At 39.3% G+C, this 15,530-nt stretch overlaps 1 protein-coding gene across 5 annotated transcripts in view; it reads right to left on the bottom strand.

Moving 5' to 3' along the window:
* The window catches only part of slmapb (sarcolemma associated protein b), a 55,978-nt gene that overhangs the window by 20,756 nt on the left and 19,692 nt on the right, over positions 1 to 15,530 (bottom strand). For 3 of the 5 annotated variants that reach the window (XM_062053666.1, XM_062053663.1, XM_062053664.1), the window contains exons 2-5: positions 5,171 to 5,224; positions 1,477 to 1,605; positions 1,292 to 1,366; positions 43 to 345 (exon numbers count right to left, since the gene is read on the bottom strand). In XM_062053666.1, the coding sequence (XP_061909650.1) occupies positions 43 to 345; positions 1,292 to 1,366; positions 1,477 to 1,605; positions 5,171 to 5,216 (553 nt within the window). In that variant the 5' untranslated portion in view covers positions 5,217 to 5,224. Of the gene's footprint in view, positions 1 to 42; positions 346 to 1,291; positions 1,367 to 1,476; positions 1,606 to 5,170; positions 5,225 to 5,430; positions 5,604 to 15,530 lie in introns of all 5 variants that reach the window. The other 2 variants (XM_062053662.1, XM_062053667.1) reach the window with 1 other exon arrangement.

The following is a 15,530-nucleotide window of genomic DNA, read 5'->3' on the forward strand; positions in this document are numbered from 1 at the left end:
CTATTCATTATCACTAGTAGGTTTGTTTTATAACTTTAGTACCTTGTATTTCTGCAGTTTTCTGCCATTGCTTGCCCTGCTGCTGGAGATCCTGCTGCAAGTCCTCAATCTTGCGTTCGTATGTGCTGGCAGTCTGACGCCACTTGTCCAGGTCCTTGGTGACGGTTGCCAGGCTGAACTCGATTGTGCCAACGTCACGGTCTCGTTCTGCATTGGCTGCCTCCAGGTTGCGTTTCAGTGACTTCACCTCAACTCGTGCACTTTGTAGCTCCTCATGTAAACTAGAGGAGATGTTGGTCTGCTCTTTGATGACACCCATTTCATCTTGGAGCTGCCGTAGCTGGCCTGTCCACAGCATAGTTAACATTAAATACATTGGTGGTGGCAATATTTGTGTAAAAATTGAATTACTACAAGATAGAATTTCAACTCAGCTCCTTAAAGCTGGGGTACTTGAATCTTGTGTCACCACCAGGCAGAATTCAAACGGTAAATCCTGCCCCGCACTCTCCGCAGCTCGTTGATAGTTCCTCCCAGTCTCCTCCTCTTTGGAAATGCACAAAATTGCGCACGAGAGCTGTACGTGTCCACGCATGTGTTGTTGACAGTCTGAAGTTGCATCTAAGGACTCCCTAGTTCGTATTTTGTTGCAGACTATCGGTAACACAAGTCTCCACGCAAAATGATACACAGAAAATATCGGAAAATGGAACATTAGAAAACAGCCACTTGCGCGTCCAAAGTTAGTCCTAGACTGGCCCGCAATAACCTCCATCTTGAATACGCCAGACCAATATTTATTCCAGTTTTGGCTATTCTTTGTTTTTTTAGACGTACAGCGTATTTGTTTTCTTCCTCTGATTTCCTCTATTTTTTTTTTTTTTAGCAGTATATGCTGTAAAGGCAAGCGTGAGTAATGTGATCTTTCCAGGTGGGTGTTCGGCAGCCATGCTTTACTGCAAACACGTTCGCACTGTGCACGCGCTTCACTACATATCGCGTCAGCCAATGTGCAGGTTCCTTTGTGGGCTCTGCTCACCCCTCCTTTCTCTAAATCCTGGGATTGGATCTGGAGGGGTTGACTGCTAGGAAGACAAATTAATATGTCTTCTGTGGTTTTATTTACTAAAATACTTAATTATAAGGCACAAACAGCACACAGACGTACGATTTTATTCAGAAATGCTCACTGTTACGATATACTGTACGATGCTAATATGATTTTTTTTTTGTTAAAGAATATAACTTCGGTACCCCAGCTTTAACAACCTCCAAACCACATTAGCTATACCTTGAAGAAGTTTGATCTGTTTCGCAGATTCATCAGATTGTTGTTTATTGTCTTTTCTCTCTTTATTCAGAAAACCTACAAAACATTAAATGGATTTCATTGTGATCATCTTTATGAAAGTGTACACATTGAGCAAGTAAACTGAAAATAAAACAATAATGATTCTTATTGAGCATCAGTGTTACCTTCTAGCTCCATGCATTTGTGCCTCTCTGTATTGGCCCGGTCCTGTGCATCTCTAAGCTCATCATTCAAGCGCTGGATAGTTTTTTCATAGTCGCTAGAAGATCCCATATTAGACCTGGTCAGATCATCTGAGAATGTGATACAGAACAATGGTTATCTAAAATCAAAATAGCTATTCTAACAAGGTTGGCTTTAAATGTAATTAATGATAATTTTCGACAACGGAAAATTGTAACAGTCATACTGAGGCAGTAAACAAGGCAATTCAGTGTCATCATGAAAATAGACCAGTAGCTAAAAGTCCTTCCATGTTAATTTGGTTGCAGTCCCAAATATTCAACGAGGGCTGACACACAAGCTGATTTCCCAAGAAACTAAAAGGTGCCTATTACATAAGCTAATTGCTAACCCCCCAAAAAATGGAAGTGTATCACAGTGCATCCGGAAAGTATTCACAGCGCTACAATGTTTCCTCATTTTGTTATATTCCAGCCTTATTCCAAAATGGAGTAAATTAATTTTTTTTCTACACAATACCCATAACAACAATGTGAAAAGGTATTTTAATTTGTATTTTTTTGCAAATTTATTACAACTAAAAAAAAAAAAAATGTACATAAATAAGTTCACACACTTTGTTAATGCACCTGTGGCAGCAAGTACAGCCTCGAGTATTTTTGAATATAATGCCACAAACTTGGCACACCTATCTTTGGGCAGTTTTCCCATTCCTCTCAAGCTCCATCAGATTGGATGGGAAGTGTTGGATATCATCCAGAATGTCTCTGTACATTGCTCGATTGTAGAACCCGAGAGAGCTACAGCATTCCTCTGTGGATAGAGGAGAACCTTCCTCTGCAGCAATCCACCAATCAGGGCTGTATAGTACAGTTGCCAGACGGAAGCCATTTCTTAGTAAAAAAGTTTGCCAAAATGCACCGGAAAGACTCAGACCATGAGAAAAAAAATTATCTTGTCTGATGAGACAAAGATTGAACTTAGAGGAAGACAGGCACCACTCATCACTGTGCCAGTGAAGCATAGTGGTGGCAGCATCATGCTGTGGGATTTTTTCTTCAATGGCAGGAACTTGGAGACTAGTCAGGATAGAGGGAAACCTGATGTTACATCCCTTTGAGAAATTTGTGATTAAGGGCTATACAAGTATACTTTGATTGATTGATTGAGTGATGTAGCTTGAGAGGTGTTGCGAAGAGGATTGGGCACTAGAGTTATTGTGTAGAAATATGGAGAAACAACTGCAAATGTGCGCTTCACTCACTAACGGTGTACCAAAAAAGATCAATTAGAATAATACATAATGTTGGATATAGAGAACATACAAGCCCTTTATTTATTGAATCACAAATATTGAAATTCAACAATTTGGTGCATTTGCAAACAGCTAGAATTATGTACCAAGCAAACTATAACCTGATACCCAATAATGTATAACAATTATTCTCAACAGAGGAGAAATACAATCTTAGAGGAAAAGCTAATTTAAAACATTTGTATGTGCGTACAACACTTAAAACCTTAAGCATATCCATATGTGGAATTAAATTATGGAATGGATTAACCAAAGAAATCAAACAAAGCACCAATATGATCCAGTTTAAGAGACTGTTCAAACTACAAGTGTTCACAAAGTACAAAGAACAACAATTATGATGAACATCTTGAACTTTCTTCTTTTTTTTTAGATAAAGTTTATTTATGTATTTAATATTTGTTTACTTATTATAATATATTAATTATTTGTTATTTATTTATTTACTGTTCTGTTACAGAGAACAATGAAATGGGATAACATTGGAATAATATGAGAAGGGTTAGGAGTAACTAAGTTCTGCTTCTTCATCATCCTTTTTGGACATGCTGTAATGAAACAACTGGAAATACGTGATGCATTCCATTGTATCGTATGCATGTTCGAAATAAACTGAACTGAACTGAAGAGGAGTAGCTGAATCTGCCCAAAGATAGGTTTGCTAAGCTTGTCGCTTCATATTCAAAAATACTTGAGACTGTAATTGCTGCCAAAGTATTGAGCAAAGGCTGTGAATACTTACGGACATGTGATTTTTTATTTTTCAGAAATTTGCATTTAAAAAAAAACTTCACATCATCATTATGGTGTATTGTCTCTAGAATTTTGAGGACAAAAATGAACGTATTCCATTTTGTTAAGGCCGTAGCATTACAAAATGTGGAAAAAGTGAAGCGCTGTTAATACATTCCGGATGCACTGTATGTATCTGCATTTTTTATCCAAACAGTCTATTACTTTTGTCTTTGGCACATCCATACTGTCTTAAAGCAACACACTGTAAACACGACACAAAGGGGATGGACTGGCTGGGGTTGTCAAGGGCCTGTTGTATTTCTTGACACGTGAAAACAAGCTCTGAAAATACTTGGCGCTTTGCACTTCCAGTGACTATGCTGATTCCCTAATCTTTTGTGGCTAGGAAAAGAGGTGACCTCATCTCAGGCTGAGCATATGGCAGAGGAGAAAACGAAGCACACCAGTTGAAGCATGTGCACCATAAAAGGACACATCAGATGAGCATTTGTAATGAAGGCTGCATTCCTTGTTCGCATTGCGGTGTTAACACAACAAATAAACAATGATAGCGGCACTGACAAATCCAAGGGAAAGAAGTGACTACTGGAGGCTGGTGGCACCCTCTGACACAAACACATGACCCCCCTGCTGTGTGCCAGACAATGGCCGACGGGTCAGTGTTGTGTCCAGTACGTGGTTGTGTGTTCCTACCTACATGCATATTTGTGAGTGGGAACGTTAGTGGGCCTCCTGTTAATAGTTGTCTTTGTCAAGTTGAGAAAAAAATGTGGGGGAGGGGGGGATTGCGCATAACGATATCCACAGCAATATATTTGGTTACTATGACATATCATGGCTTGAGTGTCACAGAATCGAAGTATTAATGGGACTAGACTGTGTAAAAAATAACTCTGAGAGTAGAGAGAATGCCAAGCAAGCGTCATACTGCCTTAAGTGATGACAGAAAAAAATGTAGGGGAATGTCTTTTTTTAGCTCAAGTGCTTAGGGCTAAAGTCATGATGGCCCAGCTACCCTCATGTCAGCTTCCTCCCCAATGAATGCAACATCCAGTCTGAGACATGGTTCTATATACTGAATAGTATACTGAATAGTACGAATCTGTTAATGACGCAGCTAAAATGATAATCAATGGCTGCTGTGTGATTGTGACAAATTCTTAATACTAAAATACTGGATGAAGACGCCTCATTCTCTCCCTATATTGTGCAGTGAAGTGCTACAAATCCTCATGCAATATTCAATTCACTGAGGGATGTACTTGCAAACAGGCACTATAATATAGCACTGTGATTGTGTTATCTTTTGCATTCTATTTTGATCATCCATATTATTAAAGGCCAGTGATTATGCTCATTACTCAGCTGACATGCCCTCTCTGCAAAGAGACATTTTCTAATAGGCTGTTGGCACTAGAGACACGAAAACGAGGACATCAGCTTGTAAAGTCATGCCACTGCCTTTAAAAGGTTCAAGCACTTAACCATTACTCATTCTAATTATCTTCCACTTTGTTAGTATTATCAATCAGGGCCACGACCAAAACAATCTTGTGTCATTCTTTATGTTTGTGAAAAAAGGGGGGGGGAAGCAGCTGAAATACCTTTAATCTGTGATATGTTATTGAGGGGATCACTCTTCTCTTCCATTGCTGTATCTGTAAAAGAATGTATTTATTAGTATCATGACAAACAACATGCAAAAAATATACATATAGCAAAATCAAGTTAAAATTTGAGGTTAAAGATGTAAAATATCAAATACAGTGCATGCTGATTTAACGTACTTATTAGGTAATGAGAAATGACAAAAACAAAACAAAATTAAGTTTCAACAAACAAATCTTATCTTAGAAAGTGCTACCTTGGTTAATCCAGAAGCTAGTTTTGTATCCACTGTGCCTACAGCAGTCCTTGACATGAAGAACTCCTATCCAACTATCAGATTTTTTTCAGACGCGAAAGGGAACAGTCCAAGCAGGGAGTGGGTGCTACATGTGTAGAAGGCCAAGTGCAGGTTTCACTGTTATTGCTGGACTGAAACCACAGGCAATTAAGAGGTAGTCCAAACATATTAGTGCACATATATTATGTTTGATTAAAATATAGCACAACTTGTAATTTAAATTAATATCCTTCAAAACATGACACCCCCTATTTTGTGGCCAAATTGGCCAGTCCTCCACACTCTGTCATGCAACTGACGCTGGCATCACGGAAGCTGCAGCTGCATACTGACACTGAGAGGTTTTGTTAAGGGAGCTGCTCTTTGGCCAGCTGGTACTGATGTAAAAAGCCACAGAATGCTGCAGAATATGGACTACAGTTCCTGTGACGTTGCATGTTTCCTGTATGTCTATTATCGCAAATACAACAATGAATATAATTAATTGTTCTTTTAAAGTAGGAGTTTTCCCAGACAGTATGAAAACAGCTAAGGTCATACCTTTATTTAGAACTGGAGATAAACATACATTTGGTAATTATAGACCAGTATCTCTCCTATCTCAATTTTCGAAAGTGCTTGAAAAACTGTTTGTTAATAAATTTGACTGCTTTATTGAAAACATAAATTATTAAATGAAAATCAGTATGGATTTCGATCAAATAGGTGTACAAGCTTGGCCATCATGAACATTATTGAAGAGATTACAACTGCAATTGATCAAAATAAATACTCAATAGGAGTGTTCATTGATTTAAAGAAGGCATTTGACACTAAAAATCATCAAATTCTCATCTCTAAATTATATACTTATGGAGTTAGAGGAGTTGCACTGGACTGGTTAACCAGCTATTTACAACAACGGCAGCAATATGTTGAGATCGATGATCATAGGTCAGAATGCATGAATATTGAATGTGGAATTCCACAAGGTTCGATTTTAGGACCCAAACTTTTGATTTAATATATAAATTATATTTGTGAGGTTTCGAAAATTGTACAGTATGTATTACTCGCAGACGATACAAATTTATACTGTTCAGGAGATGACTTGAAAATCTTAGCCGGTAATATTGAAGAGGAAATGGTTAAACTAAAATTGTGGTTTGATGTAAATAAATTATCTTTAAATTTGGAAAAGACTAAATTTACGGAATTCAGTAATAAAATAAAGATAGAAGTTAGTTTATCCATAAACAATGTGAAAATTGAGAAGATGTCTGAAATCAGATTTCTTGGGGTCATCTTAGATGAAAAGTTGACATGGAAAGCTCAAATATTGCATGTGAAAAATAAGGTATCTAAAAGCTTATTTATTTTGAACAAGGTAAAATACAGTTTCCTGTATAACACACTGAGAATGTTATATTGCTCAATTATTCTACCTTATTTCAATTATTGTGCAGAGATATGGGGAAATACATATCACAGCAACATAATGCCTTTATTTCTTTCACAGAAAGAGTAATTTGTATCATTTTTACAGTAGGATATAGAGACCACACAAATCCACTCTTCATTAGGGCAGGATTATTAAAACTAAAAGACATTGTAGAATTGCATACTCTATTAGTGATGTTCAAAGCTAGAAATAAAGTTCTTCCGAAGGAACATACTGATATACTGAAGGTCCTAAGTGTTGTACGTGCATACAAATGTTTTATTTTTCTTCAAGGTTATATTTCTCCTCTTCTGTTGAGAATAATTGTTGTACATTCTTGGGTAGCAGGTTATAGTTTGCTTTGTACATAATTTTAGCTGTTTGCAGATTCACTATATTGGGGAATTTCAATATTGTTGATTTAATAAATAAAGGGTTTGTATGTTCTCTATATCCAACATTATGTATTATTTTATCTGATCTTTTTTGTAACAGTTAAGTGAATGAAGTGTACTCTTGTAGTTGTTTCCCCATATTTCTACACAATAACTCAGATATGGTAACACTAGCAAACTAGCGAGCAGTAAAGAATATGGAGTGATTTTTGGTCTAGAACATGTTTTGCTCTGTTCATTATTGAAATATTTCTTGCTATCTTATGTTGTGTATTTTTATATGAGATTTCCAGTTCATTTGATCATCTAATACTAAACCCCAAAATTAGATTTGTTACTCTATTTGTATTTGTGTTTGACTTTTTCTTCTACTGTCACTGAATAACATTATTTGTTTTACTGAGATTCAAAGATAGTCTGTTTTTGTCAAACCATCTTTTTAATTTGTTCATTTCTTCTGTTATTTGTATTAGCTTCTGTGTGTTTTCCTCTGAAGAAAAAGCAGTCGTGTCATCGGCAAATAATACTAATTTTAAGTCTTTTGTAACTTTACAAATGTCCTTAAGGTGAGGGGAGCAGTGGGCAGCAGCTGTGGCCGCGCCCGGTAATAATTTTTGGTGATTTAACCCCCAATTCCAACTCTTGATGCTGAGTGCCAAGCAGGGAGGTAATGGGTCCCATTTTTATAGTCTTTGGTATGACTTGGCCGAGGTTTGAGCTCACAACCTACCGATCTCAGGGCGGACACTTTAACCACTAGGCCACTAATTAAAGCAATTAATTATTTGATTAAAAAAGACTAACAGTATGTACGCATATTGCAACCTACTAAATATCGGAATATGGATTTAAGGCCACATTGCTCATACCTACTTTAAACCATTTGATATATCAGTTAACAGTGGCACCAGCTGACGACCCTGCAGCTGACCTCGAAGTGCACTGGAGGAGGTGCGACAGGCAGAGATGCCAAGCAGATAGGTCTGTACTTATTAATTAATAAATAGATAGGACAACAGGTGCAAACTTTCATTGAAACTGCATTGTATAAATTCATATGTATCAATGACATAGAACAAAAACAATCACATGTTATACATCCTGTGATTAATACTTAAATAGAATTTAATGCATTGAAACTACAGCGCTTCTGCTGATTGCAGCCAACTGTTGCACTAAATTTTGCCTCACTTGCTTTAAGCAGGATAAATCAACGATGACTTCCACAACATTGACAGAATTCTTCACAAAATCAATAAGTACCGGTATGCACTAATTATAATTTCTCCAAAAATACAATATAGCTATGTCAGAATTAAAATGTAGGACAAGACTAGACACCTCACAAAATAGTTGGAGGACAAATGTCATCTATCTAAAAAGGCAATTTATTAACATCTATAATACAAAGGTAAGGTATAGAAGGTAACACCCATAATCTTACATTGTGGACTGACACTTGCAATACATTAGAGATACTGTTGATCAGAACATCAATTGTTGGCCATTCCAGTGATTCTTTGAGACAAAAGAAGCATGTAAAAGTAGACTCCAACTAACAAATGTAAGATTTCATGACTTGAACAAGAGATCTCGGGTGATGATGGGCCACCAGATTTTACACAGAGACCTTGCCCCTTAGTTAGTCAAACTCCACGACAAAACTGATTTAGTATGACACGTACCTAATCATTGACATAGTTCAGTCAATAATTAACTTATGCAGCCTTCTCTATTTAAGGGTTTTGCAAATCTTGCATTATTACTGGGTCCTTGTCTGGTTGTTCACCTGCATTAAACCTATTTGATATAAACCAAACATCACAGGAATTCAGGTTTTTCTTCCATCACAAATCTTTGCTATGAAATTTCTCATATGATCACAAATATATTTAACTACTGGATTACTTAAACACTGCTAAAAACCTACAGATGATCAATTTAGAGGATTCAAGACCACGGGTGTTCAAATTGCGGCACAGTTAGCCTCCCTTAAGAGAATACAATACAGTGCATCCGGAAAGTATTCACAGCATTTAACTTTTTCCACATGTTGTTATGTTAGAGCCTAATTCCAAAATGCCAATTCTAAAAATTTTGTACTCAGAATTCTACAAACAATACCCCATAATGGCAATGTGAATTTTTAAAAAATGTTTTCAAATGTATTAAAAATAAAAAATAAAATCATATGCACATAATTATTCAAAGCATTTGCTCAATACTTTGTTGATGCACCTTTGACAACAATTACAGACTCAAGTCTTTTTGAACATGATGCCACAAACTCGAGGAATGGCCAGTTTCACCCATTCCTCTTTGCAGCACCTCTCAAGCTCCATCAGGTTGGATGAGAAGCGTTGGTTTTCATTCAGGATGTCTCTGTACATTGCTGCATTCATCTTTCCCTCTAGTCTATACTCGTCTCAGTTCCTGCTGCTGTGCACGTATGTATGAATGATTGAATGTATGTATGTTATGTACAGTGTTGGGTTAGTTACTGAAAAACAGTAACTAGTTACAGTTACTAGTTACTTCATTTCAAAAGTAACTCAGTTACTAACTCAGTTACTTACACCAAAAAGTAATGCGTTACTGTGAAAAGTAACTATTTAGTTTTTTTTTGTTTTGTTTTTTCTTTTTTAAGGCTCCCATTAAGGCCCTTTTAGACTTATTTTCAGTACTGTTATTGCACTGGAGAATAATACAATCTGTTGATCAACTTGACATGCATTTGCATCACTGAACTCAGAAAGCAATGTGGTCTACATTAAAATGGCGGCGCATGAGAAATGCTGCGGCTCACTAATGCTCTTGGGAGTGTAGAGCGATTTGGCAAAAAACACCCGTCATTTCTGTCAATTTCATGGCTGGCTCAAAGCGTGAACACTCTGTGATCACATATGACCGACAGACAATTCTGGATGTGGATGGATCGGGTCGTTATAGACTGAAAGTTGCATGTACGGTGGACCTCCTCGCTAGCATGGGAATACTTCGTGGGCTACATCGAGCGGCCTTTGTAGCAGCGGAGTCAAGTGCTAGCGGTGACCGCCAATGGAGACGACATAGGCGGTGCGAGCGGAAGCAGAAGCGGGGATGCCGAGCTGGGCTAACAACAAAGAGAAAAGCTAACCAAAGAAACGTGGAGTCTCCGGGTAAGAAGCCATTTAAACTAGAACTAGCCAGCGTCAGGCTGGATAATCCCTGCACACATAGCAATTCTCTTAGATTAAAACACAACTCACATAATGTTTTTTCTTTTGTGACCGTGTCAGAGGCAGACATACATTGTACTGAGGTAGCTAACTATGATGCGTTCAGTTTATCGCAACATCAAGCAAACAATCTGAATATCCCCGTCGTATCAATTCCTAGATATGGTCGAAACTATTTAAAGTGCAATACGCATAATAAACGCAACATTATTAATATTGCTACTTCGGATAATTTCAACAAACAATCCTCAAAACAGCCCACTACCTATAATATGGGCTTTTTAAACATAAGATCATTATCTTCCAAAACGTTATTAGTTAATGAAGTCATTAGAGACAACAAACTTGACGTCGTTGGTCTCGCCGAGACCTGGCTCAAACCAGACGATTTTTTTGCGCTAAATGAAGCATCTCCTCCTGGCTATACCAATACACATGTTGCCAGACCTCTTAAAAGGGGAGGGGGTGTCGCACTAATATACAATGAAAACTATAATCTTACACCTAACCTAAATAATAAATATAACTCGTTTGAGGTGCTCACTTTGAGGTTTGTCACACCGCTGCCTCTCCACCTGGCTGTTATCTACCGCCCCCCTGGGCCCTATTCGGACTTCATCAGTGAATTCTCAGAGTTTGTTGCCGATCTAGTGACGCACGCCGACAATATAATCATAATGGGGGACTTTAATATCCATATGAATACCCCATCGGACCCTCCATGCGTGGCGCTCCAGACTATAATTGATAGCTGTGGTCTTACACAAATAATAAATGAACCCACGCATCGCAACGGTAATACGATAGATCTAGTGCTTGTCAGGGGTGTCACCACCTCTAAAGTTACGATACTCCCGTACACTAAAGTAATGTCCGACCATTACCTTATAAAATTCGAAGTTCTGACTCAATGTCAACAAACTAATAATAATAATAATAACTACTATAGCACCCGCAACATTAATGCTGCCACAACGACGACTCTTACTGACCTACTGCCTTCGGTAATGGCACCATTCCCAAATGATGTGGGCTCTATTGATAACCTCACTAACAACTTTAATGACGCCCTGCGCGACACCATTGATATTGTAGCACCGCTAAAGCTAAAAAGGGCCCCTAAAAGGCGTACCCCATGGTTTACAGAAGAAACTAAAGCCCAGAAATTATCATGTAGAAAGCTGGAACGCAAATGGCGTGCGACTAAACTTGAGGTTTTCCATCAAGCATGGTGTGATAGTTTAATAATAAATGCATGCTTACCTCAGCTAAAGCTAAATATTACTCAAATCTCATCCACCTCAACAAAAATTATCCTAAATTTCTGTTTAGTACGGTAGCATCGCTAACCCAACAAGGGACTTCTCCCAGTAGCTCCACCCACTCAGCAGATGACTTTATGAATTTCTTTAATAAGAAAATTGAAGGCATTAGAAAAGAGATTAAAGACAATGCATCTCAGCTACAACTGGGTTCTATTAACACAAATACGACTGTATATACGACGGACACTGCCCTCCAAAATAGTTTCTCTCTCTTTGATGAAATAACATTGGAGGAATTGTCAAAATGTGTAAATGGGACAAAACAAACAACATGTTTACTTGACCCAATTCCTGGGAAACTTATCAAGGAGCTTTTTGTATTATTAGGTCCATCAGTATTAAATATTATAAACTTATCACTTTCCTCTGGCACTGTTTCCCTAGCATTCAAAAAAGCGGTTATTCATCCTCTACTCAAAAGACCTAACCTCGATCCTGATCTCCTGGTAAACTACCGGCCGGTGTCCCACCTTCCGTTTATCTCGAAAATCCTCGAAAAAATTATAGCACAGCAGCTAAATGAACACTTAGCGTCTAACAATCTCTGTGAACCTTTTCAATCCGGTTTCAGGGCAAATCACTCTACGGAGACAGCCCTCGCAAAAATGACTAATGATCTATTGCTAACGATAGATTCTGATGCTTCATCTATGTTGCTGCTTCTTGATCTTAGCGCCGCTTTCGATACTGTTGATCATAATATTTTATTAGAGCGTATCAAAACGCGTATTGGGATGACAGACTTAGCCTTGTCTTGGTTTAACTCTTATCTTACTGACAGGATGCAGTGTGTCTCCCATAACAATGTGACCTCGGACTATGTTAAGGTAACGTGCGGAGTTCCCCAGGGTTCGGTTCTTGGCCCTGCACTCTTTAGTATTTACATGCTGCCGCTAGGTGACATCATACGCAAATACGGTGTTAGCTTTCACTGTTATGCTGATGACACCCAACTCTACATGCCCCTAAAGCTGACCAACACGCCGGATTGTAGTCAGCTGGAGGCGTGTCTTAATGAAATTAAACAATGGATGTCCGCAAACTTTTTGCAACTCAACGCTAAGAAAACGGAAATGCTGATTATCGGTCCTGCTCAACACCGACATCTATTTAAAAATACCACCTTAACATTTGACAACCAAACAATTAAACAAGGTGACTCTGTAAAGAATCTGGGTATTATCTTCGACCCAACTCTCTCGTTTGAGTCGCACATTAAAAGTGTTACTAAAACGGCCTTCTTTCATCTCCGTAATATCGCTAAAATTCGTCCCATTTTGTCCACAAGCGATGCTGTGATCATTATCCATGCGTTCGTTACATCTCGTCTCGATTACTGTAACGTTTTATTTTCGGGCCTCCCTATGTCTAGCATTAAAAGATTACAGATGGTACAAAATGCGGCTGCTAGACTTTTGACAAAAACAAGAAAGTTTGATCATATTACGCCTATACTGGCTCACTTGCACTGGCTTCCTGTGCACCTAAGATGCGACTTTAAGGTTTTACTACTTACGTATAAAATACTACACGGTCAAGCTCCTGCCTATCTTGCCGATTGTATTGTACCATATGTCCCGGCAAGAAATCTGCGTTCAAAGAACTCTGGCTTATTAGTGATTCCCAGAGCCCAAAAAAAGTCTGCGGGCTATAGAGCGTTTTCTATTCGAGCTCCAATACTATAGTCATTCACATTGACGTCCCACTGGGGTGAGTTTTCCTTGCCCGTATGTGGGCTCTGTACCGAGGATGTCGTTGTGGCTTGTACAGCCCTTTGAGACACTTGTGATTTAGGGCTATATAAATAAACATTGATTGATTGATTGATACATACAACACACAAAGACAAAGATATGTTTCAAAGGGCCAATTTATTTCAGGCCAGAATAAATTGACAAAACTATTTTAAATAGCTGCAACATAATGGCACTTTAACTTTAACTTTAAGTAGATAGGATCTTTGATCCAAGACACAACTTACATTTAACTAAAATGTTATTTTCTTTGTGCTCGACAAAAGAAAAGTATTGAGAATGTCTCCATTTTAAGAAACTCGTCTTCTGGCTTCACCATGATGTCTTGTTAGTTGTGAGAGTAGCGTATGTGTGTGTGTGTGGCCCTTATACACATATACATATGACAGCATGTGAGGTGAGTGACGTCAGTGAGTGAGTGGGCGAGAGAGGTGAGCGAGCGGAAACAGTGAGTGCGTGCAGGTGCTCTAGCTTGGTGGATGGCTGCGTGCAATAAAGTCACAAAGTGAAGTGCGCGGTTGGCCGGAGGGAAGTACAGTATCTGGGGTACCACTTGGGAGGAGGGCAGGTGCGCCCACAAATGGACAAAACAGCGGCGATCGCAGCCTGTCCAGCCCCCAAGACGAAAAAAGAGGTGAGGCAGTTTTCGGGTCTGGCGGGCTACTACCGTAGGTTCATTCCCCAGTTTGCGGACCTGACCAGCCCACTGACGGACCCCACCCGAAAGGGTGCTCCAGATCTGGTCCGGTGGACGGAGCAGTGCCAGCAGGTGTTCGAGAAGGTAAAAACAGCCCTCTCCGAGGAGCCGGTACTGCACATGCCTAACTTTGCTATCCCCTTCTGTCTGCAGGCGGACGCATCGGGCAGGGGGCTGGGAGCGGTGCTCTCCCAGCGGGTGGATGGCTTCAACCGGCCCGTACTATACATCAGCCGGAAGCTCTCGGGCCGGGAGGCGAGGTACAGCACGGTGGAGAGGGAGTGCCTCGCCATCCGGTGGGCGGTCGGGGCCCTTCGGTACTACCTGCTGGGGCACTCCTTCAGCCTCTGCTCGGACCACAAACCCCACCAGTTGCTCCACCGCATGAAGGATGCCAACACGCGGATCACCCGGTGGTATCTCGCTTTGCAACCCTACAACTTCCGAGTGGTCCACAGACCGGGTGCGCAGATGGCCGTGGCCGACTTCCTCTCCCGCTCTTCTACGGAGGGGGGGGGGGGGGGGCTGCCCGGCCTGAGTCTGGTGGTGGAGGCATGTGGAGGTGGCGTGGTCGGCACGTCTCCTGCGGGAAGGCCGTGTGCAGGAGCCGGCTACGAAGCAGCTGACAGGTGAGTGGATTTCCAAGCTGAAGCGGGTTATCTAATCACCTGTAGGGATGATGTTTGATAAGAATTATCGAGTTCGAGCCTATTATCGAATCCTCTTATCGAACCGATTCCTTATCGAGTCCAGATAGGTTGTTGTATATGGAAAAAAACACGCAATATTTGGTTTGACAAATCACTTCACATTCTCTACTGCTCGCTACTATAGTATTACCATATCTGAGTTGTTGTGCAGAAATGTGGGGAAATAACTACAAATGTGCGCTACATTCATTAACCCTGTTACAAAAAAGATCAATTAGACTCATACATAATGTTGGATATAGAGAACATACAAACACTTTATTTATTGAGTCAAAAATATTAAAGTTCGATGATTTGGTAAAATTGCAAACAGCTAAAATTATTAAATGATGGAATGGATTAGGTAAAGAAGTTCAACATTGTACTGATAAGATCCAGTTTAAGAGGTTGTTCAAATGAATAGTGCTTACAAAGTACAAAGAAGAAGAATTATGAGAAATACTTTCAACCTTATTGAAAATAAGATATTCTTCATCTCAGTATATTAATAATGACTGAATTAATTAATTACATATTACAAAACGGTTGTATATACTAAT

Source organism: Entelurus aequoreus, linkage group LG07 (assembly GCF_033978785.1).
Source record: "Entelurus aequoreus isolate RoL-2023_Sb linkage group LG07, RoL_Eaeq_v1.1, whole genome shotgun sequence".
In the NCBI taxonomy this organism is placed as follows: domain Eukaryota; kingdom Metazoa; phylum Chordata; class Actinopteri; order Syngnathiformes; family Syngnathidae; genus Entelurus; species Entelurus aequoreus.